Source organism: Dipodomys ordii, unplaced genomic scaffold, assembly GCF_000151885.1.
Source record: "Dipodomys ordii isolate 6190 unplaced genomic scaffold, Dord_2.0 Scaffold2, whole genome shotgun sequence".
Lineage (NCBI taxonomy): Eukaryota > Metazoa > Chordata > Mammalia > Rodentia > Heteromyidae > Dipodomys > Dipodomys ordii.
The window spans coordinates 26,661,359-26,686,229 of NW_012267218.1; the positions used below are offsets into that span (position 1 = coordinate 26,661,359).

The 24,871-nt window shown below is 43.4% G+C and overlaps 1 protein-coding gene across 1 annotated transcript in view; it reads right to left on the reverse strand.

The window, feature by feature from the left end:
• Smoc1 (SPARC related modular calcium binding 1) overlaps positions 1-24,871 on the reverse strand; it is a 163,160-nt gene that overhangs the window by 21,542 nt on the left and 116,747 nt on the right. The window contains exons 6-10 of the mRNA XM_013013655.1: positions 17,926-17,982; positions 15,853-15,933; positions 13,141-13,192; positions 11,169-11,199; positions 10,952-11,002 (exon numbers count right to left, since the gene is read on the reverse strand). Coding sequence (XP_012869109.1) covers positions 10,952-11,002; positions 11,169-11,199; positions 13,141-13,192; positions 15,853-15,933; positions 17,926-17,982 — 272 coding nt within the window. The remainder of the gene's footprint in view (positions 1-10,951; positions 11,003-11,168; positions 11,200-13,140; positions 13,193-15,852; positions 15,934-17,925; positions 17,983-24,871) is intronic.

A 24,871-nucleotide genomic window follows, 5' to 3' on the forward strand; every position in this document is an offset into this window, starting at 1 on the left:
AAAAAAAAAAGAACTAGAAACCGAATGGGAGACAGAGGAACTGGAGAACCTTGGTGTTGACTTTGACCCCTGGCTGGGACAGAGACAGGGCAATTTCTAGGTGATTACCCCAAAAGTTTGCAATAGTTCCCCCAAAATCCCTATTTGGTAGCCTTGCTTCCTACCTCATATTTCATGCCATTAGGGAGGTAATGGAGGAACAAAGGTAAAGGAAAACAGCTTTTTATTGGTACCACCACCACATTCATTTAACAACTGCTGACAGAGGCTTCTCCAGGCCAGTCTTCTGGAGCCATAAACCAGACTAAGTTAAGAAGCCAGAAGAAGAGGAGGAAACCCCCAGTGTAGCAAGAGAGATGAACCTAGCTTCATACCCCTGGAGTTCTGAAGCCTGTGGACATGTGGACAGGAACTGGGTAGGAGAAATACAAACCCAGAGTTTGGGGTCTGTTAATGGGCTTCTGGAATTCCTTGGAGGGTATTCAGAAATGTCCAGTCAACTTCTGTGATGGAGAATTAAATCATGAAATGGACAAAGTTCTCTAATCTGGAAACATGGAGCATAGCATAGAATTGAGAAAAATGCTAAACACAGAGTATATCACTTTATACTTTCATATGTGTCTATCACTTCATTACAGTCCCTACAAGCCTGGGGCCTCTAAGAAAAAGACAAGAATGGTTTATTGAAACAGCACAAATCATTTGTGAAGAGTACACAGTTTGTCTTCCAGAAAGAGAAAAATCTCTCTTAAAGTTCTTTTACATACATATATATATATATTTATATACATATATATATATATATATTTGTAAAGATACTGTACAGAGGAGTTACAGTTACATGAACAAGGTAATAAGTCCTTTTCCTATTGAGCATTGTTACCCCCTCCTTTGTTTTTCCCCTACCATCCCTTTCCTCCCTACCTCCCTAACTCCTCCCTCCCCCCTCCTCTCCCCCCCCCACTCCCACAAAGTTGTAATTCATTTTCAACATAGTGTCTTGTACATCTCGATGACAATGGGTCATCCTGTATCCTTATTTCAGCATTTTGTTATTTCTCTTCCCCTCCCCAAATCAGAAAAATGTATATACAAGATGCAGGATACTGAAATTAAATACAGTGACAACAGTGGTTACACCATGGGGGAAGAACATTCAAGAGAAGCAAAAAAAAAATCACATACTACATTATAAGTATATCTTAAAGTTATTTTTAAAACTAATACCATTAAAATAAATATTCCTTAAGTAAATGTTCCAGGCAATAGACTAAGGGCTTCTCCACCTAGTCTTTATTATTTTTGGTGTCAGTACTGGAGCTTGAACCCAGGGCCTGGGCTTTTATGCTCAAGGCTGGTGCTTCACTACTAGCACTATGACTCTACTTCCAACTTTTCACTGATTAATTGGAGATAAGAGTCTCATAGACTTTCTTGCTCAGGCTGGCATAGAATCATGATCCTTAGATCGCAGATTCCTGAGTATCTAGGATTAAAGGAGTGAGCCACCAGCATATGGCTCTAGTCACTATTACTATGAACACTTTGTAGGCAAGGAGTTGAATTTTGGAGATTATAAATATTCCCAAGTTCACTCAGACAGGAAGGAAGAGGACTGAGATTCTACTCAAGGCTTCTGGTAGCCAAGTTTACTTTGCTAATCTCTAGCAAATATCCACCCTTCCCCCTCCCCCCACCCATCACAGTGAGCTCTTCCAGGTCACAGGCTACCCCAAGTCTGCCATGTTCAAGATCAAGTGTGTTCACACAGCACAGCTATTTCTGAACTAACCATATCCTTCTGGCTTAATCATACAAACAAAGATTGTGCATTAATATCTTTCTTCCTCAGAACTAGAAAGCCTAAAATCAAATATGTAACTCACCTACCACTAGAGATCTATAACTTCAATAACAACAGCTAACATTTGAGTCTTTAGCTAATGTGACAGACTGGGTACTGGGAGTTCTACTTATATTTATGGTTTCACGCTCATCCCAAGGCTCGGACAAGTGTGATTACATACTGTTCCTACCAGGAACACAGACTGGCTGATGGTCAAGATCATACAACTAGGGATTCGAGCCCAGCTATGTTCTTCCTCTTTTACAGTAACATCTTTCACTGAAGTAGACTAATGTGATCTTTATCTGAACTTTTCTTTTACTCAGTAAATACAGTAGATTATTAGGAAGTGATCCCAAGAAATTGTGCCGCCCTATCTTCATGCCTTCTTTACAGCCATACACTGGACTCTGATGAAAATGATGGAAGTGTCAGAGACTTGCGGCTTCTATCTTAATTTTCTTGGAAGCTTCCCGGAGACCCCCATATAAGGAAGCTGGTTTAGCCTCCTGGGGGAGGAGGGGCCACAGAGAAGGAAGCAGAAGTGGTTCTGCCTATAGCCCACACCTGCTGAGACTTGAGAGAAACCATCTTGGATGCTCTAGCCCCATGAATCCTCCACCTGGGTGAGTCAAACAGCTAATTTAAAACCAGATAGAGAACCACTGGACCAACCCACAGATACATGTGCAAGAATAAATTGAGCCAACAGGTTTAGAGTAGTTTGTTACATGTCAATAGACAACAAGCATCCATAAATCGTTTTCTGGAATGCAGGGCAGGGGGTCACTCTCTTGAGGGCCTTATCAGTTTGGAGGTGAAGGAGCTCCCCCAAAGTGGATAAACCCTGGCATGAACACACCCCATCTCTTCTTGGGAAAACCAAGGAAGAAGAACAAAATGGGAGGTCTAGCCAGGGCCATCTATATGCCCTTGAAAGATACAATAAATAACAAGAAAGAGAGAACAATCAGGATGTAGGAATACATGAACACACATACTCACACATGTCCACATGGCACAGAGGAAAAGTGAGAGCTAGGTCACTTTTTCCTGGGCAATGAATGACTAAAGCTTCACTCACTTAGCCTTCGACTGTCTCAAAGAAGAAACACAGAGAAAAGCACCTAGACTTTGCCACCAGAAAACACAGAGGTCTCTCTTTCACCAAGTACACATGGCATCGGGGAAAGTAGGGACCAAAACTGAGCAAAAGTGGGTGGGACAAGAGACAGGAGAGGAAAGGTCAGGTTGAACCAGACAAACATAAACCCTGTCTGCAGGCCCAGAGCCCAGGTGGTTACATGTCCGCCAAGATGGGATCAGCATGGAGAACAGCTCTGTCTGGCCCATGATAATTAGGAGCAAGGGTGTGCATGAATAACCAAAATTCTCAGCTAATCCCCAATCTCCATTTGAGCCCAGAGTTTATCCTTTCCTCCTGGGAACCTTTTTTTTTTTTTCTGTCTGTCTGTCTGTCTCATCATCTTTTCCTTTTCTCTTCTTTATTTTTTCCAAGAATAAATGGCTAACAAACATAAGCATTTCAAGATTGGAGTTTCAGCTTCTTGGGCTAGGCTTCCTTTCTAATTGCTGCCTGGCAGAGGGGAAATGCTGAAAGGTGACCCAGACAGACCAGCTGAGGTCCTGGGTACCAACACCCAAGCACCTTCAGGACACGGAGTCAGCAGTGATGGGTGTGATGGCCACACTATGAGGTTTTGCAGAGAGAGAAAGTGGTAGTATAATGGTGGTACATGTGTGTGTGTGAGGGGGGCGGGTAGATAGAGAGAAGAAGTAGTGGCAAGAGAAGGTCTGTATCAATTGAGATTGGAGAGTCTCTGAGAAGGAAACCTAGCAGACAACACATGGATACTCTCTCTCTCTCTCTCTCTCTCTCTCTCTCTCTCTCCTCTCTCTCTCTCTCTTTCAGAAAGAGATAAAAATTTTGAGTAATTGGCTTGCATGATTGTGGGGGCTGGCAGGTCTGAAAGATGCAGGCAGGCCAGTAGATGAAATTCAACAAAATTAGTAGGTCAAGTCCACAGGCCCGAACACTCTGGCAGGATTTCTATGTTACAGTCTTAAGTAAGAATTCCTTTTTCTTCAGGAACCCTCCATCTTTGCTCATAAGTCCTTCAGCTGACTGCATGAAAGCTACCCATATTAAGGGGGAGGGGGTAATATACTCTAATTAAAGTGAACTGACTGTACATATTCACCATATCCACATAGTTTGATTAGGTGCTGTGGCTTATAGCTGAATCCTAGCTACTCAAGAGGCAGAGATGGAGAGGATCTTGGTTAAGTGTCAGGCTGGGCACAATTAGCAAGACTACCATCTCAATCAACAAGCCAGGCATGGTAATCCCAGCAATGCAGGAGGCTAGTGACTGAGATATGAGGCCAGTTCCAATAGGGGGAAAATACATGACTCTGCTTGAGAAATAATTAAAAAAAAACAAATATGGGCACCTATCAAACATGAGGCCTTCAAACCCTAGCACCTAGGGAACAAAAGTATTGTCATAGTAACAGCTAGACAACATTTGACCAAATATGAGGGCCAGGTCACCTAGCTTGACAGACATACTGAAGAAATGGTAATAAGTTCTGTAAGAAAGATGAATGCAAGGAAACAGACGAGTCTTGTACAGAACCACATACCAAAGGACCAGGAAGAGTCATGAACCTTTGTGACTGAAAAGACGTGAGCTGGGAGGTGACTCCACCAAGGACTCAGACTCCCCAGAGAAACACCCAGCGGCTCTCCCAGAGGAGGCTCTGTTGATATTCAAGGGCCGCTACTCAGGCCATGCTGACAAGAGTTGCTTAGAAAAGGCAATGGATGCAGGCAGGGCTCAAGGCCACTTCCTGGGAGAGGAGAAATTCCAAAGAATACAGGAGACTCAGATAAAGAGAAGAGGATACAAAGAAAGGCTGGGGTCTAGGCGGACTCAAGCTCTTATCCAGACTGATGGCAAGGGCTTGTCACATTCTTCCTGGTCCTTCAGCACCCCCATCCCTGGTGTCAGCTCCATATTCAGAAAAGAGCCATGGAACTGCAGGGGAAAAGGAGGAATCCATGGAGACCATTTAGCCCAAGAACTTTGCTCCAGAGATGGAGCTGCCCACTGTGGAATAATTGCCAGACTGGGGTTGGGGGTGGGGAGAGAATGAGACCACAGGGGCTGAAAATGAATCTCTGCTTCTTGACTCATTCTGAGAAATGCTACACCCAACCCTCAGACCATCAAGACTGCATTTTCTTAGGGGGAAATATCAATAAAAGGTTACCCAGTTTGAAAAGTGAGAGAAGCTTACTTAAATTTCATTGCAAAAGGAATCATACTGCCAAGCCAAGAATATTATGGAGAACACTAACATCGTGTCACCTACAATGACCCTGAAACCCCTTCAAATGCCTCCCACCCACCCCACCTCTTATCAAAAATGAATAAAATGCTGAACAATAACCCCAAATAACAAGCCGTGCATTAAGAACAACGTTTCTAAGTCACAACCTGAAATTCCAGAGGTGGGAGGAATTGTGTGGCTCCCGCCTCAGGATTCTTCAAGCCTGTGCATGCATGTGGGTAAGTGTTGCCAGAACTAGTCCAGAACTGTCCAGTGGCTGAGAACTTAGTGGACAAAAGCAAGGATTGTTGAGGGGGCAGGGGGCCAGTGACTCATGCCTGTAATGCCAGCTCCTCAGGAGAGCGAGATCTAAGGATCAGTTTGAAACCCAGACTGGGAAAGAAAGTCCCTGAGATTCTCATCTCTAACTAGCCACCAAAAAGCTGGAAATGAAGTGATGGATCAAGTAGTACAACACAATCATAGAGTAGAAAAGCTAAGAGACAGTACCCAAAGGAAGTATGCCTACACACACACACACACACACACACACACACACACACACACACACACACACACACACACACAATCAAAGATTACAGAAGCAAAATGAGAAAAAGAAGGAGCCCAGTGCTGATAGCTCATGGCTATAATCCTAGCTACTCAGGAGGCTGAGGTCTAAGGATTGTGGTGTGAAGCCAGACCAGGCAAGAAAAATCTACAGATTCTTATCTTTAACAAACTACTCAGAAAAAGCCAAGTGTCATTGTGGCTCAAGTGATAGCATGCTAGCCCTGAGCAAAAGAATGAGGAACAGAGCCCAGGCTCAGAGTCCAAACCCCAAGACAGGCAAAAAACAAAACAAAACACCAAAAAAAAAAAAAAAACAAGGAAAGAAAGAAGGGGCCCAGTTTTAAGGAACTGACTCTATTGCTCAGGGAAGGCCAGTGCAGGGGCTGGAGCCGTGGTGCTGGGGAGAGGGGCCTGCTAGAATCATAATCTTTGGCAGTGATTTATGGTACATCACTGAGCAGGCCCTTGCTGTTTATTTTGCCACATGGGGTTTTAGCACCTATGGTTTTAAGCCAACTACGTGAATAGGTTATTTTTCTTACTTGCAGACTTTGAATTTTTTCACAGGAGGAGCTAAGTGGTCTCTGGAGGGTCATTTTTCCAAGCACCATTTGCTGAACTGGCCCTGCTCTTTCACCATGGGCTTTCCATCACCCGTGTCACTCAGTGCCACTTGGCCAGAGTCAATTCCCAAGCCTTCACGTCCCTGTGACTCAGAGTCACCCAGTGACTCTGACAAGCCTGAAGAGGAGGGGAGCCCACACAACAATTGCTCTGAGTTCCCTTCAGGACAGAGGGCAGATAACTGGCTAAGAAGAGAATCCCTGCCAGGGTGGAAGAAAAAGCAAATCACCCTAGCAAACAGAACAAAATCAGCCCATAGGATTGTGTCCAGGTGTGTAGCAGGGAGCAGTAAGAATTTGTCCTAACTTAATAAAGTTGTTTCTTCCATCGGAATTGGTTTCTTTGGCTCCTTTTAGCTAAAAAGCTCTTCCTCCATAGAATCTGCAGCAAAGGGGAGTGAGAAAGATTACACCATCTGCCAGGTGTAGCCTCCAGGGGACCTTTCAGAACACTCTGGAGAAGGCACCCCTTCTGATGAAGGAACTACCCAAGGGTCCTCCTCAGCTTCCCCCAAGGGGGAGGAGTGGGGATGGTGTCAAATTTCAGCCAGATGACCATTTCCTCAATGCCAGAAGGATCTAAAGGCATTCATTCACAGGGAATGTCCCAGGAGCTGCAGTTGGGGGTGGGGAGACCTAGGAGTCCTCTGCCAGGCTGAAAGCAAGAGTACCCATGCAGATCATGCTCACTCTTACTTGCTCCACCAAAGGGACTGGTTGGAAGCTTTCATAGAAGTCAACAACAGCTGGAAGAGAGGTCATCTTGCATGGCAGTGAGAGCATGGACTTTTAGGATCAATGGGTCAGGCCTCCCCGGCTTGTTAGTTCTGTGACCTGGGCCAGTTGACTTTAGTTTCATAATGTCCTAATGTAAAAGTAGGGTAGCCTGAGCATGTTTCATGGGGTCCTTGTGAAAAGTTGATGCAATAAAACATGTAGCTTGGGAAAGAAAAAATTAAAAAAAGTGTAATAGCAGATGTAAAGCATTTAACCTAGTGTCTAAAGTACATTGAAAAATGGCAGTTGCAATGGAAGCTGGTCTGAGATGGCAGTGTCCTCAGGGATAGGTGGAGTAAATCTGGGCCTCTGACTACCCCTGTGAATGACCAGCCTCCTTATCTGGATGGCAGTGGCTGATCAATGACAGATAATAGGATCAGTTTACTCCACTGCCAAAAGAGCTACACTTCATGTAGATGAGTTAAAAAAAAAATATGTAACTAGCCTAGTGCTGGTGCCTGCTGCCCGTGATCCTAGCTACTCAGTAGACTGAGATATGAGGATTGCAGTTTGAGGCCAGCCAGGGCAAAGGAAAAAGCCAGAAGTGGAAATGTGGCCCAAGTGATAGAGTGCCAGATTTGAATGAAAAGAAACCCAAATGAGAATATGAGGTCTTGAGTGAAAGCTCCAGTACTGGTACAAAAAAGAATGACAGATTGAGAGATGGATAGACAGACAGACAGATGGGATGAAATAGAAGTTCATACTTACTGTGCCAGAACTTCAAAACAATATTAGTGATAAAGGATTTTTCCTACTGTAATAGGCTGCACCATGCCCCCTTCCTTGTTGAAGTTATGCCCTATGGCCAGCTCCTCCCTTAGACACACTGTTTTGCTTCCCTTACCCATGACCCGCAAACGGAGATCTTGGCACATCATAGTTGTTGGTAAGCCCTGGAACTCTGGACAGAGCCCTCCAAAAAGTATGGACTCAGTGTTCTCTTGTTGAAAATAAAGTGATGGTACTGATTCCCAGATGTTTCCCACACTAATGGCTCACAACTGACAGTTAGACAGGATCAGGTGCTCTTTCTCATGGACCAGGGCTCTGTGCCAAACTTAGCTTCCCAAGTCCCAGAGGAAGAAAAGCACAGGAAGGGGGCCAAGTCAAGGGTAAGCCTGCTCTACGCTCTCTGAGTTTTTCTGGTATCACTTACCTCTTCTCACAGCACATCTGTGTGCCTTGTGAGCCACACCTAACCTGGCATGTCTCAAAGGTGGCATCTTCAGGCAGAACAAACACTGCCCATCTCACATCCCTGATGCTGGATGAGGCCACATCTCCCCAGGGATGTTTGCAATTGTCCCTGTAAATAGGGCATGCGGTTGGATGAAATGCCATGGTGAGGAAGTGTAAGGGAAAAATTACAAACCAACCAGCCTGTCTAAATAGTTTCTCCCTGCAGAACCTAAAATGGCCATGTACAGCTCAACATGGTCTGAAGTGGTAACCCTCTCCTTCCCACACAGACAGCTGCTGAGCTCCAAAGGGCAGAGAGAAAACAAGATAGAAATTCCTCTGGGATGATTGCCTCCATATAGCATTTGTAGTCATTTTTCTTCTGAGCTCTTTCCCAAAAGCATCATCTGACTCAGATCCAAAGTTTTAGATACCTTCCTGTTTCTTTTGACTCATGCCATGAAGCAAGCAGTTATGGCCCATCCTCCAAAAAGAATAGGAAATGCTTCAAAGCAGTTTTGCAATGACAGGTTCTAAAAAATAGCAAATTGTCTCTTAGTTTTTCCCAATAACTAAGTTGACTTGACAGGCTCTGTACTTTAAGGAACAAGAGTTAGAAGACAGCCAGGTGCCAGTGGCTCATGCCTGTAATCCTAGATACTCAGGAGGCTGAGATCTGAGGATCACAGTTCTAAGCCAGACCAGGAAGGAAAGTCCGTGAGATTCTTATCTCCAATAAACCACTCAGAAAACTGGAAGTGGTACAGTGGCTCAAGTGGTAGAACACTAGCCTTGAGGTGAAGAGCTGAGGGACAGTGTTCAGGCCCAGAGTTCAAGCCCAATCAATGACTGACCAAAAAAAGAAAAAGAAAAAAAAGTTAGAAGACAAAATTTCAAACATGAAGAAAAAGAGGGCACAAAAGGAAGATGGAAGAGATACTTTTAAAAAATTGTTAAGATGAAATGTCAAAGCTACTCAAAAGCCTAAGATCTGAGAATCATAGTTCAAAACTAGCCCAGGCAAGAAAAATCTATGAGATTCCTCTCTCCAATTTAAAAAAAAACAACTGAAAAGCTAGAAGTGGAGCTATGGCTCAACTGGTAGAGTTACCAACCTTGAACAAAAAAGCTAAGAGACAGTACCCACTCCTTCAATTCAAGGCCCAGTGCCAGGACACAAGCAAAAAGAAATATTCTAACTTTATTCCCCAGTGTTGCATATCTGTATATATATATATGACATATATCATAAGCATATACATATGTATATATGTATAGATAGATAGATATACAATGTTTACTTCCAAAGTCATTGTACAAATAAATACACAATGAGGATGTTCAGACCAAAGCAGAGACCATCACTGACTTCCTGCAAATTGGAACAAGCCAACTATAAAATCCTGAGCAGGATCTTAGTAACAAAGAAAAAGAAAATATTTGGACATATGCTTTTGCTGTCAAATACCAAACAGTATATAAACTCATTGCCAGAAATAAGACCTTTGCTGGAGGAGTGAGTCCCAGAGGTTGGATCAGCATCCACACACCTCCCATCCCACTACTACATCTGTGTTCCAAGAAGACAATGGGGACAAAGGACCTGGGGAACTAAGAAGGCTGATTCTCAAATGAGGTAAAAAATAGATGATAAGCTAGGCTCTCTGGGGCCTCTAAGTGTGATTAAAACCCCCCCTTCAACTATGGGCTTTTGATCATGGAGCTTTTCCCTTTTGATTCTCAATAAAGAGAAAACTAGAGAAAGGGTAAAAAAAAAAAAGTATTTGTTGCTATGGAGAAAGCTCTAGGGATGACCACCTGGTCCCATCCCCATGCCAATTTTATTGGCCAGAATTGACCAAGGCACCTGCAAGAGATCAATGGGCAGGTATCCAGAAGGCCAGTTATAGAAATAAATATCCCCAGTTTGTTTTTATAGAGATATTTTAAATGCACACAAGCCCAGACCCGTCCTCAATTGCTAACGTTAGCGGATTACTCATTCTTCCTCCCAATCACGTCATGTGCGAGATTCCAGGTGGTTGTGGAGTATTTGCTTACGACGGCTACTGCTGGTTTCCTTGCGAGCTGTTTATTTTTCCAGGCTCCAGGTCATTACATCAGCCTGTGGTTTCTCCGTGGGCCAGGAGGGCAGGCTTGGGAGTTGGGCAATCCAGCCAGGAGGTGCTGTTGCCTCAGTGACCCCATATACCAAGCATAGCAACGAACCCATCAAGAACTTTCTGGATGAGGAAAAAAAGGTCCATGATGTGGCCGATAGGCCCAAAACAGGGCTAGAAGAGCAAGGATCTGCCCCAACAGGTAATGGCAGGGCAGCTGTGGAAAGCTTTCCTGTGACACACATTGTGGTGTCCTGGGAAAACATTGACCCTCTCATGTTAGAGATGGGAATATTTTTTTCAAGGCAAAACCTGTAAGACATGCATTTCCACCTGTGTCCCTGCTGATGACTGACTCCAGGAAACAGAGGTATCACGAGCTGCTTCATTCACGGATGTACCGGCAGAAGCTTTGCTGGCCAAGGAGGCAAGGGAGGAAAGGCATGGTGCTCTTGGGTTTAACTCACAGGGTCACATTCTAGAACCTTCTTGAAGTTCCCAATCTGATCACCATTTAACTAGAAAGGACAGGAAGAAAGGAGAGAAAGAGATAGGGATACAATAGGGAAAAATCAAAGCACTGAACTAGAGATTATGAGATATAGTCCAACCCCTTGGCGTAGAGGGTTATTAGATGTGGGCCTAGGGAAGGTTGTTGTGATGCATGAAGAGAAGGAAATGTACATGACCCCATTTCTTGACACCGTGGATTTCTCTGGGGAGGAATCACAGAATTTTGTCATATAGGGGGAAAAGACAAATATATTACATACAGACACAAAGAGACATAAAGTTTGCATATGGTCAAATTAGAAACCAAAGGATAGGCCTGGGGCTTGAGTATGTGGTTCAGAAACAGAGCAAGTACTAGGCCTGGAGTCTGTGCTATATGTATGTGCATGTGGGGAAATTAAGTAGGAGGAGGACGAGGAGAAGAAGGAGGAGGAGGAAGAGGAGGAGGAGGAGGAGGGGGAGGAAGAAGAGGGGGAAGAAGAGGAGGGGGAGGAAGAAGAGAAGAAGAGGAAGGGGGGAGGAGAGAGGAGAAGAAGAGAGAAGAGAGGAGAGAAGTAAGAAGAAAGGAAAGAAGATAAGAGGAGAGGAGAAAGAATGAGATGAAGCCTATTTCTTGTCATTTATTTCATCTTTTTATACTCTTCAATAAAATGTAGATGGTAAAGTTTTTTTTAAAAAAAAAACAGTTTAAGCTCTAAGAGTTTTTCAAAAAATGCCTTGGTGGATAATCCCTGGTACAAAATCAGGTTTTTGTTTTGTTTTGTTTTTATTTTTTGTTTTTGTCAGCTATGGGGCTTGAACTTGGCCTGGGTGCTGTCCCTGAGATCTTCAGTTCAAGGCAAGCATTCTACCACTTAAGCCACAGTGCCACTTCCAGTTTTCTGGTGGTTAAATGGAGATAAGAGTCTCGAGGACGTTCCTTCCCGGGGCTGGCTTTGAACTGCAATCCTCAGATCTCAGCTTCCTGAATAGCTAGGGTTACTGGCGTGAGCCACCAGTGCCCGGCTTTATTTTCTTATAAAAGCAGTAGAGGTTCTATCCAGTCTTCATCTATCGTGAGTCCAGGGTGTTTGCTGGACAGGTACATACTTCTCCTCACATAAAAGGGTTTATGGCTCCATGAATGGGGGTCATGCCATGGTATACGCAAGAAAAGGACAATGGAGATAAGAATGGAAGAGAAGGTCAAATCTGCAGACACCTAAACACCTATGGGTGACATTGCCCATAATTTAAGCATGTGACAAAGCCTTTAAAACAAGGACCAAAACCTCCAGGAAGAGAGACTGGATATGTCTGCAGGCATGTGTGTCATGTTATTGCACAACTTCAGGCACCCAGTGGAACATTTCCAACATCAACAGTCCCCAGGCCAAAACCCAAAACTGGCGTCACAGGGTCTGAGTGTGAAAAAAGGATGTTTGGGGTGTAAAAGAAACTGGAATATCCTTCTTGCTTCTCCTCTGAGACAGTTGAGAAGTAGAGTTCTCACCCAGGTAGACTTCACAGAGTTGGGGCCGAACTTCCCCTACAAGCATCAGACATTTGCTTGAATGCAGAATCCTCCATTCAACTTTTACAGAAAACACTGTCAGGCATTTGACCCCCAAGCCTCCAGTCCTTCCCAAAGCTAGCTGTCCAGATACAAGTTTTCATCAAAGTATGTCTGACTCTTCATTAAACTTACAGTGCCAACATGTGAAAAGGGACTAGCATAATAAATAAATACCCTTTATTGGGGCAGCCATTGCTTTGTTTTGTTTTTAAGTCACGAGAATGCACCTACTATGTGCCTAAAATTATATATCTGCATGAATCCTTACAGAAATCCTTCAAGATACCTATTTCATTTGTTGTGAAAGTAAGCCAAGACTTGGGAAGTTGTTTAACCCTCCCAAGATCACCCATCCTATCAGTGAGAAGCTAGCTTTGAAACTGGGCCTGTGGGTACATCTGATTCCAAAGCCATACTTGACTATTACATGGGTTTATGCCCCACTGCCTACAAAAACCAGACCCTTAGGATGTTTCTTAGCAACCCAAGGACATGTGGGAATGAGATGGTAGAGCTTGAGAATGGTCCATATGAGACGATGAAACCTTGTGAGCAGTCTTGGGAATTCCTGTACTAATGCAGGCTTACCTGGGCAGGTCAAGAAGCAGCTCAGGAGCCACAACTCCTACTTCTGCTTGGTCTACAAAGGGACCAAAAACCCTTGAGAGACAACCCCATAGACACACTCCTATCCAATTCCTCTAGTCAATCATATATGCTAGGGGGCAGCAAAGTTTCTCTGTAAAAGATCATAAAGTCCATACTTTAAGCCTTGCACATTATACAGGCTCTACCACAGCCATTCAAACTTACATAGATGGAAACAGCCACAGATAATACATAGATAAAATGAGTGTGCCTATATTCCAATACAACTTCATTTGCCAAAATACCTGCTACATGCCCTTTGTGAAACGGTGTCTTCTATCTATAATTACATAAAAAAGGTTGGCAGGCACTTAATCATTATGGCCAGGTGACCATGATGAAGATTACTAGGATTGATATTTCATAATTATTTTTGGTCTCAGTTATTCCCAGGGAACTCTCCGTTCTTTGGCCACTGTCCTGACCTATGTGAAAACAGACATACCTGAGACTCTGAGGAAAAACAATAAAGATGGCTAGGTCACTCCAAAAAGGAAGTGGTTGCATCTACCTGGGAACCATCTCTCAGCATGACCCTATACTCATCCAATAGGAAGCGACATAAGCAGAGTAGGGAAGGGAAACAGAACTTGGTATCACCAATTCATCTACTCAGAGAATGCGGCTTAAGAAGACAGGTATTTGATTCCCACAAATGACTAGCTTTCTCTAGTCCAACTACTTACAAGCTATGACCCAACTCATGTCACTTCTTCTCTCTTTCTGCCTTTATCTCTTGTATAAGATGGTGGCAGAAATGATAGTTATCTCATAGGATTATGGTAAAAGAGGCTTGGTTAAGATAACAAATGTAAAGTTCTTCAGGATTTGACAAGATGAGCTACTATGACAGTGTTAGTCTGATTTTCTACCATCCTTGAAGCAAAGGAATCCATTGAGCTATATTCTATAATAGATAGTAAAAGACATTTAAGCCCTTGCCCTTGCAGACACTATAATCTAAGTAGATGGAAAAGAAATTCCTGAAAACAATTGCTAAATGCCAAGTGAGTGTTTCCAGCAAAAGGTAATGCATTCAGAGCATTCAGCCTCCTGTCCCCCACTTGGTCACAGAATGAGAATTAATCCTCTCTCTGGGGCCTTGCAGGATCTCAGGGACAGAGAAGATCATTTGCAACTGTCATTTCCAGCATGTGGTACTACAGGCATCAAACCTACATCTCTTAGGTAAGCTTATCCTATTTGCATAATTAGTAATGAGGAGAAGAGGGAAATCTTTAGAAGAAGCCTGTGTGAGGATACCTTTGCTTGATGTGCCAATCAGACAGTCTTTCTAAGTTGAAGAATTCTCACAATAAGCACAATCATTAAGATCTATGTTGTTCTTACTAACAATGATGATTACAATAGATGCACATACAACTTATCATACACTTACTATCTGTCACTCAGCCAGGCTTCAGTCAAGTACCATTCAGAACATCAGTTTAGTAAACTTTTAACTACTGTCATTTGAAGGATAGATCATAATTCCATCTACAGATAAGAACTGAGGCCCTGCAGGGATTATTGGAGTTAATAGAATCACTCACTAAATGTTGGATCCAGAATGTGAACCTAGATCTTGCTGATTCACATGCTTGTGCTTTCACCACCATATTATTCTGTCACAGACTCTGGTCTAAAGGAGTTCACACTGTCTCCATCTATCTTACCTTTCCACACTCATCTTGTACCCAACAGAGTCAGGCACATGAAGACCAGTCAAGTCACAGATAAAATCCACAAGTTCCTATTGGATTCACCTCTTGCCCCAGACCCTGCACTTTAGCTCCCACACTGCCCCCTGTAGGACAGAGCTGGCATATAGCATGACAGCTAAATTCAACCACCAGACACAAATTATACAAAGTAATATTTCTCACAACAGAGAAATACTGAAGCTGAAAGAAGGATCTTCTCTGTAAGAGATACAGATTTGGTTTGTTAATACATTTCCTGTGAATGAAACTTAGTCTTTATTTATGGTAAATGAACTTGATTGCTTTTGGTCTTTGCCAATGGTAAATAAACTCTACAAATAAATTCTACAAATCTGATCACCCTTCAGAAACTGTCAGCTTCCTTCAGAGTTAAATCATACCAAAACCTGACCACTCACAAAAATCCCCAAAAGATCATATCAGAAAAGAGATGACTGCACATAGTGTTTAGAACCATAGAAACATACCAAAGGAGGCCTCTCCAGACTTAAAGTTCAACTTCTTACATCCAGCCATTCTTCTTTCAAACTCGTCCACATAGCATATAGAACTCGTAGATCAGAATGTTAAAACATACAGCCAACATACTATTTTAGCTACAAGGTTCAACTACCTGAGAGAATAACTGAAGAAAATTAAAGTTGAAAGAGATGAACTTATTCAAACTCCTTGTTTTATAGCTGTAGAAATGAAAGACCAACAAGATTTAAAAGCCACAAAATAAAGCCAGGCTTGGTAGCATAACCTGTAATCCCAGCCCTTAGGAGGGTGAATTCAGCAATATTTCACGTTCAAGGCTGTTCTGGGTCACATGAGAAAGACCTTGTTCTTTAAAAAAAAAATACCATAATAGGTAGTCATAAAGCAACATGGGGGAACGGGGTCCTGGAGCTGTTTAGGTTTATATAATCCAAGGAAGATTATTTACCTGAATTTCTTACATTGGTGTTGTTCAGCTTGGAATCTTTGATTACCAAATGCTTAATCCACAGGGTAGGAGCTGTGATTTCTAGAAAAAAGAGAGAGAGAGAGAAATTCAAGAAAGAAGATCTGGGAAAAGAGAAACATATGTCATAGAGTGTAAGAGACTTTTAATAAGCTTTTTAAAAAAAAAGTCTGAGGTATAGGGCTTCATCGATACCACCCTCATAACATAGCCACCTAGTCCCAGGGCCAGCATTCTCTCCATCCCTCACAACGGAAGCTCTTCTCCCCACAGGCTCACAAGAGCCAGCCAGGGCATCCTGTAGTGGGAGGCAGAGTAGTCAGAGTCCCGAGGCCCTGAGCCACTCCATCCAGGAATAAAAATATTATCCCAGGAGGTGAGGAACACAGGCCAAGCCAAGTCCCTCTCAGCTGCTTCCCGGGAAGAAGATTTAAAGGGGGTAAATCAACAAGCAAACGCCAAACCAACCACAGAGACCATTTCAGAGGAAACAGTTGAACCACAGCAGACTCAGCTTGCTGAGTCTCTGCTCCACATGGGCAAGAAAGGACTGGATCTAACACATGCTCTAACCCCTTCTCACAGTTTCCTTGAGAAGTTTCAGGCTGAGTGCTTTTACTGAGTGCTCGAGGGTCCCGCCAAGCTCTCAGGACCTGATTATCCTTGGGGTGACCTGGTTACCCCACGGACAGCAGGTTTGGTGTTCTTTAGTGGCCCTGAAAATACTGTAAAGTGACAGGCCTTCAGTGAAGATTCTGGGCAGGTCTCCAAAGATGCTATGATCTCCATTTCCTCCCTAGCATTCCAGGATCCACATTTTCCAATAACCAAGGACCTTTGTGAATCATGAAGACATCTGAATTTTTAGTCACAGACTCGCCCATGCTCCACTAACTGAACCAATGGCAAAGGATTTTTTACCTTTCAGTCCTTCCCAAAGATGAGCCTATTCTAGGAACATCTTTAGCAGTGAGGTCAACCAGTGGTGTTCTTTCCTTTTATCTCTCTGTCCTATATCTCATGATCCAGGCCTGGATACACTCATCTACTGTTTCGTGTTTGCTTCACATTGCCCTAGACACTGAACCTCGTCAGGCTTCCTGGAACTCACTTTGTCAAGCTGCCTGTTCTTGCTCAGGGCAATCTGCAGTTGTCAGGAAAGTCCCTGAAAATTAGAGGCCCTGAGTAGCAGCATCTTGAATGAAGGCCAGACCTCAGCACCCAAGTCTTCTATCTTACCTCCAGGGACACCCCTCTCTATTCTATCATGAGTACTCTTTCACCTGCACTAGAATTCCTCCTTCTCCAAGTCTGTACAACCCCAGCCAGACCAGCCCCACTAACCAGTCACTTCCTTCTCTGTGTCCCATCCCCATCACTCTCCTTCCTAGTTTAGACCAGTTTCCCCCCACCCCTTTACTGACTAGAATACCCCTTCCTTTGCAATATCTAGTTCAAGACCCACCTCTCTACAGATGCTCTTCCCTAATCACTGTAACCCCTATCTCCCATAAATGAAAATGGAGACCATAGAATTTAGTCTGCAAAGCTCTCTAGGGTTGCCACTGTCTTGAGAGTAAAAGTTGGTATTCATAGACTCTTCCTCTCATCCCCTAGGGACCGTGCCCCATGTAAGGCACAAGGCAGACATTTGAAAGTGCTAATTCAGGTACAGAAGGGGAACTGCTGGCTTTGCTAGCCTTTTGGCTTTTCAGACCATGATTCCCTGGTCTTGGCAGCTCAGAGGGTCTGACCAGGCTCTGTGTGGTTGTTGGACAACAGGAAACAGGAAGCCTGAGGAGAGCAGAAGACCATTCCAGAAGTGGAGCATGTACCAGTAGGAAGGTGCATTGTGCCAATGGGAGTGTAGCAATATGAACTCCTTGGAGGATTCGTATTTTTTAAAAGGTTAAAACAATTCAGCTTACACTGGAAAAAAGATTGAAATTAAAGTAGAAAATAATGGTAATGAAGCTGAAGCAACCATTTAAAGGTAAGGCCTTTTCCCCAATCTGAAAATGGCTGGAAGGAGAACTGGAAGTAGTTCAGACTTACCATCTCCATCAAACATGGGCTGGGTCTCCATCGTGGGTGTCGGCTTGGAACCATCATCTGAATTGAGGGTTAGAAAGAAGCGAAAAGAGACTACCATTATTGAGGTAAATACTATCTACTCTCCAGCACTGTTGAATGGTTGGGATTTGTACATGGCCCGGTCCCAATGAAGAGACCAACGAAGAAAAGACAAAAAGACTAAGGAAGCAGAAAGGGAAGCAGAAGTGGAAGCAGAAGCAGAAGTGGAAGCAGCAGCAGTAGTAGCAGCAGCAGCAGAGGAGAAGGAGGAGGAGGAGGAAGAGGAGGAAGAAGAGAAAATCAGAGAGATATAAAGAGTAAACCAAATCCAGGAATCCAGGTGTGTGCACACCATCCCAGGGCACTAGCACATGCTAGTCCCATGGTGACAGAGGGCCCTTTCTCATGAATCTGAGGAAACCCAGATGTCGCTGCCAGCTGTGTTCCTCCCTATGCCTATGCAGAATGAGGAGGGGCCTCCTCCTCAGCAGCCTGGAGCTTTGGCCAGGTATGCTAGAATAATACTGGCAGTCCTTAAGACATCAAAACCAGATGTCCCCAGAATTGGTCCTATCCTCTTCTGAAAAATACTGGCTCAGATTTTTTTTTTTTGGTGCTAATACTGGGGCTTGAACTCAGGGTCTCATTCTTGTGTTTCGCTCAAGTCTGATGCTCTACCGCTTGAGCCATAGCTCCACTGGCAGGTTTTTTTGGTCATTAATTGGAGATAAGAGTCTCACAGACTTTCCTATCCAGGCTGGCTTCAAACCTCCACCCTCAGATCTCAACCTCTTCAGTAGTTAGGATTATAGGTGCCAACCACCAGCACATTGCTCAGAATCTTTCTCTAGTGGCCCTGATTAAAAAGCTTAAGAAAAATAAGAGACTTGAGTGCTATTCCTTTCCAAAATCCTAGCTGTTTCTCCTTCTCACTTAAAAGGGACAAGAAGGAAGAAAAGAATACTTTCTCCAGCACATTAAAGAAATCATTTTTAAAAATAGTTTTGTTTATTTTTTAAGTGTCCATCCTGGGGCTCAAACTCAGAGTCATAGCTCCACTTCCAGAATTTTCAGGGGGCGGGTTAGGTAGATTATTGGAGAGAAGAGTCCCATGGTCTTTCCTATCCAGGCTGACTTTGAACCTTGATCCTCAGATCTCAGCTTCCTGAGGCTAGGACTACAGGCATGAGCCACCAGCGCCCAGCCAAAGAGACCATTTTTAACAGAGAAGCAGCATGCACACCAATTTCCAACTGGAGGTATGGCAAATCAAATGGCAGATGATATGGGAAATCACAGAAACTACCCCAGTGTGGCTTTCAAAGTTCTAATTTCAAAGACAGGAGTGGGGAGTTCCCTGTGGAAAGTCCTAATGCTTATCATTCCAGTGGTGTTGGCAGCTCCTTCTGCAGAACCTCTGCAGTCAAGAATTAGGACCAGTTCTGTTTGTTACCTCCCAGGATTCTGACTTACTTCCATCAATGCCCCAACTCTTTAGCACTTTCTGTCTTTTTTTCATCAACACCCATTTAGGCATATTTTTAACCAATTATTTTCCTAATCACCTCCATAATAAAATGTCCTTTCCTTTTCTTTTCTGTTCTTTTTTTTTTTTTTTAGGTCTGAGACTAGGACTCAAACACAGTACCTGATGCTGGTGCTCTACCAACTGAGTCATGCCTCCAATCCCTGTTGTAAAATTTTAATGAGATTAATATATCTGTTCATGTGCTAAATATAGATATTTGTGGTTTATAAGTAAAACGATATGTTTCCACACTTATAACCTCCCAAGAAACAATTTCACTTCCTTGGTGAAGCTTGAGAGCAGGTATCTTCACCCATTTGCAGAAGACATGATTTAGAGATTTCGCTTTGTTTTCTCCCTCAGTGGGAGGAGAAAGGCTGAGCACTACTTTTTCACAAGGTTTGATGATTACACCATTCCTTCTCTCCCAAGACCCCCAGACATCATTTACAACAGAGCACTATGTTCTCTGGGCATTAACTAGTCAGCCCACCATTAACAACTCATTCATTCTATCCCAGTATCCTCGGCTCACTTCCCTGTATCTTATTAGAAGAGGGACACAGAATAGAACTGTGATCTCTACCCTTGGAATCTATCCTATTTACTTCCTTATTTATTTGTTTATTTATGTTGGTACTGGGGCTTGAACCCCGGGCCTCATGTTTTCCCTCAGTTTTTTCACTCAAGACTGGACTTTTGATATTTGAGCCACACCTCCACTTGTTTGTTTGTTTTGGTTTGTTTTCTTTTTTCTGGTTCACTGAAGATAAGAGTCTCACAGATTTGTCTGCTGGGTCTAGCTTTGAACCAAGATCCTCAGATCTGAGGCTCTTAGGTAGATGGGATTACAGGCAGGAGCTCCCACTGCCAAGCTGACCAATGGAATCTTAAGAACCACACCTTTCCTGAAGGCTGAAACCCACAACTTGACAACTGTGTGACACCTGACCTGATTGTTGTCAAGAGCTGACACTGAGACCCAAGTCTCATAGGGGCCAGAGCAACCCCAAACCCTGACAATCATCCCAAGGAATGAGAGGTAGCAAGAAGAGAGAAGGTACTGCACTGATTACTGGATTGTCCTAAATTGGATCCCAAATAGGTGTCTTTTGATGTCAAACTGAAAGAGCTTGATCTGGAAGTCACAGAGGAAAAATAAATGCAGAAAAGAGCTACACAATGTCATTTTTTAAACTAGCATCACTTCCCCTGACTCTATTAACACCTCGTTCCATTGAATTCAACAAGCCATCGAGTGGAGTCTTTTGGCAGCTGCAATGCTCATTTAGTTGCTTTGGGCGGGAAGCAGAGCTCACAGTGTAAATACTTCTCACAGGAGTCTTACGAGTTAACAAAGGGAAAGGGAGAGATCAAAATATTCTGAGAGAGGATGGTGAGAACTCAAATGTAAAGTGGCTTGTGCAATGTTTTAATATTCAGGAGACACTTAAATCCTTTCATAGTATAATAACTATTATCTCTGTCTGGAGAAAGATAACTGAAAACATTCTGTTCCCCTCTCCTGTCATCCAGATGAGAGCCTGGGACTGCCCATCTGGTCTGGCCATCAGCAGATGTCTATGCCCAAAGAAGTCAGGAAGGATTCCCAGGGAAGATGCACACTTCTGCAGGTGGAAAGCTGCCATGGCTTACAGACACAGGCACAGAAGCCTACAGAGTGTGAAGCCAGATGCAGGAATGAGTCCTGCAGGGCAGGGTCACCAAGGGTGAAGAGATACAGCTGCTCTGCCACAGGGAAGGCCCTAGATGGAAATATTTATGAAGCGAGAAAAGACAAAGTGTCCTGCTGCCAGCAGCCACCTATGAAATCCAGCATGCCCAAAGGCCAAGAAGCCAAGCCAAAGCCAACAGGACCTTCTAACCATCATCTCCGGATACCCGGGCACCTGGCTTCTGACACAGCAAAGAAGCACAACTCTACTACCAAACATATGTCCAAGGCTTGGCTCCAAGTTCCACAGCAATTCTGTTTCCAGGCACACCTTGGAATAGCACCAGGCCCTGCCATAGGCCCTAGGCAGGTTTCTACCAGTACCCCTGACCTCCTGGTCCCAAGGGACAAGGAATTGATTAACCTGAACCCCTTATTTTGCATATTTGGGCAACAATATCTTCTTCTAAAAGTGAAGGATGCCTGCCTACCAGGACTCAGGATGCCATGTAAGTGTAAAACCCTTTCCAGGAAAAACTGGGAGAGAGCAAGGGAAGGGGTGACATTGTCCAAAAAGAAAGGTACAGGGCTGGGAAGGTGGCTCAGTGGTAAAGCGCTTGCCTTGCATGCATGAGGTCCTGGGTTCGATTCCTCAGCACCACATAAGCAAAAAAGAAAAAAGCTGGAAGTGGCGCTGTGGCTCAAGTGGTAGAGCGCTAGCCTTGAGCTGAAGAGCTGAGGGACAGCATCCAGGCCCAGAGTTCAGGCCCCATGACCGGACCCCCCCCCAAAAAAGAAAGGTACAATTTATCCAACTTATATAACTATAACCCCTCTGAGTATAACCTTTATACTAACAACAAATTTAAGAAAACTTTCCAGGAACTATGTGATCCCGTGAATGCTACCATCTTATTCATCTGTGCATGTTTAACATTAGACTTACAAAATTAAAATCTTATCAAGGGTTTAAAAGGAGATAAACTTTACAATTCAATAAGATGACAAAGAAGTATATAAAATAGGCAAAAGTATTGTAACAGATAATTCACCCCAGATGGGAAATAAATACGTGAAAAGATGATCAATATCTTTTAGGAAAGTACAAATTATAACTACAATGAGATACCATTAAGCTCACACTAGAATGGCTATAGTAAAAATGATAGATAATACCAAGTGTTGGCAAAGATGTGGAGAAACTGGAACCCTTGTTCCTTGCTAGTAGGGAATGCACAATTGGACAGATAGAATTTGGGCAATTTCTTTAAAAAAAAAACTAAGCATAAACTTAGCACTCAACCCTCAAATTCTGCTCCTAGGAATCCATCAGAGATTAATAAAAATGTAATGACATATATTCACAAATATACACAAATAGCAACATTGTTAACTAGAGCCTCAAATTTGAAATGATCCAAAATGTCTCTCAACCTGTGAATAAATTGTGGTATGCCCAAATAACAGTAAGATACTACTCAGCAATGTAACGTCTGTGGCAGTGTAGATAAAGAACTTCAAAAACATTATGATAAATGAAAGAAGCAGATATAAATATTGTATAATTACATTTATATGTAATTATATATATTACTAATAAAGGTAAATCCACAAAGAAAGAAGAGACTCTAGGGCTGAAGGCAGCAGTGGGCCATTACCATCATAGGCTCAAAGTTTCCTTTTGGGGCAATGGAAATGGTCTCTCTTGATGGCTTTACAGCTCTGTAACTAAATTTCATTGGACTGTACATTCACATTGGGTGAAACGTTTTGTTATGCTTCAATAAATTCTTAATACAAAAAGGGAGGAAGTGCCAAAGTCATCAGAGATAGATCAATAGGTGGCAGCAACTAGATGATTTAAGCAATCCTTAACTTGGGAGTAAGAGTGTTCCATACATTTTTTTTTTCTGCTTATGTGGTGCTGAGGAATCAAACCGAGGGCCTCATATATGCAAGGCAAGCACTCTACCACTGAGCCACCTTCCCAGCCCTGTTCCATACATTTTAAAGAAAAATAAATCTGATACTTGGAAGGCTAAGAATGGGAGGATTGCAGTTTGAGGTTAAAACAGGCAGAAAAGTTTTTGAGATGCCTTCTCAACCCATAAAAAGTTGTAGTGACACATATCTGTCATCCCAAGCTACAAAGAGAGGCAGAGAGTAGGATCATAGGACCAGGCCATCCTGGACAGAAATGTCCTGAGACTCCCATCTCCATGGGATGACTTAGTGAGCCAATAATTCCAGCAAGCAAGCCTGCAGTAGATGATTGTGGGTCAGGCATACGCTAAGCAGAAAGGGAGACCCTATACTAAAATTAACCAGTGTGGTGGGAGAAGGGAAGAAACAAGGCTGTAAGCATGGCTCAGCAGTATCATGCCAGACTAGCAAGTGTGAGGCCTTGAGTTAAATAAATATAACATGAATACATCATGGTTTGAGATCTGATGTGTAGTACTTTTCTTGGATCTGAAATAGTAAGACTCTCTCATAGCCAAATATTAAAAGGGGAAAAATATAGAACACTGAAAAAAACAAAAAGCTAATTCAAAGATTATCACTTTTTTTCCAGGAGGGAGAAAAAAAATAATTTGGAAATATTAAATACATTAAGAAGGCAAACCTGAGAGAATTTCTCAGAGGATGAAGTCATGATCAACAATAATAACAGCATTTCCATATTTTGCAATGCTTCCTCTCATGCAGGTGGCTCTCCCTCATCTATTAGTACCACCAGCAAGGAAAAAGGAAGTAATCAGGCAGATAAAAAGAGAATGCAGTGTCAGTGCAAGTGAGTGATGTGTTCAAGGCCCCAGAGGCAGGGAGCAGCATTGGAAACTGCCCAGATGCAGAGCTCTGGCCTTCCCAGTTCCCCAGCCCCCACCCATGCCTTGTCCTTGCAGGTGCAGCCCTCACATGGGCTCTGAGAGCCTATACAGACGAGGGGTTTGTATGACAGCACAATTCCTCGCCCTGCGAGAAGGCCTGGCCCACGCACAGACAGCTGGAAGTCACTTCGACCCCTGATGACACCGTTCAAAGCCTCCTCTGTTTGGCTTTTTGATTCCTGATTGACATTTGCTGGCGAGGGGAGATAAATGCGGGGCTGGGGGACAATGTTGATCCGCTCTCTGACTATTCTCAAGGAAAGACTTTTCAGAATAACAAACAAAACAAAACAAAACCCCCCAAACATTGGTGTGCTTAAGGGACTGAATAGAGCCCAAGAGGTCCAAGGGAAGCAGGGCTGGCCCTTCCAGGGGGCTGGCAAGCCCATTGAGGAGTTAATTGTCTGGGTGTACAATGAGTTTATTCTGACCACATACAAAGAGCTTTCTCTTCCAGGTCCTTCAAAAGCAAGTGTGTCAAAGGGGGCCAGAGGAGAAATCTGTATTAATGGCATCTCTTGGGATTTCCCGAGAAGGAGGAGTATTGGGGAATGAGAGAAAAATAAAGAGAAAAAAGAAGGAAGAAAGGAAGGAAGGAAGGAAGGAGGGAAGGAAGGAAGGAAGGAAGGAAATGAAGGAAGGAAGGGAGAGAGGAAGAGGGAGAGAGGGAGAGGGGGGAGAGAGGAAAAGGGGGGGAGAGAGAGAGAAAGAAAGAAAGAAAGAAAGGAAGGAAGGGAGGAAGGAAAGCCTCTACGAACATCCTGAGTTTGGAAGGTCCCCCAACAAGCCCAAGTTCTCTTCAATTCCTGAGCCCAAACCACATCCACTACTGGT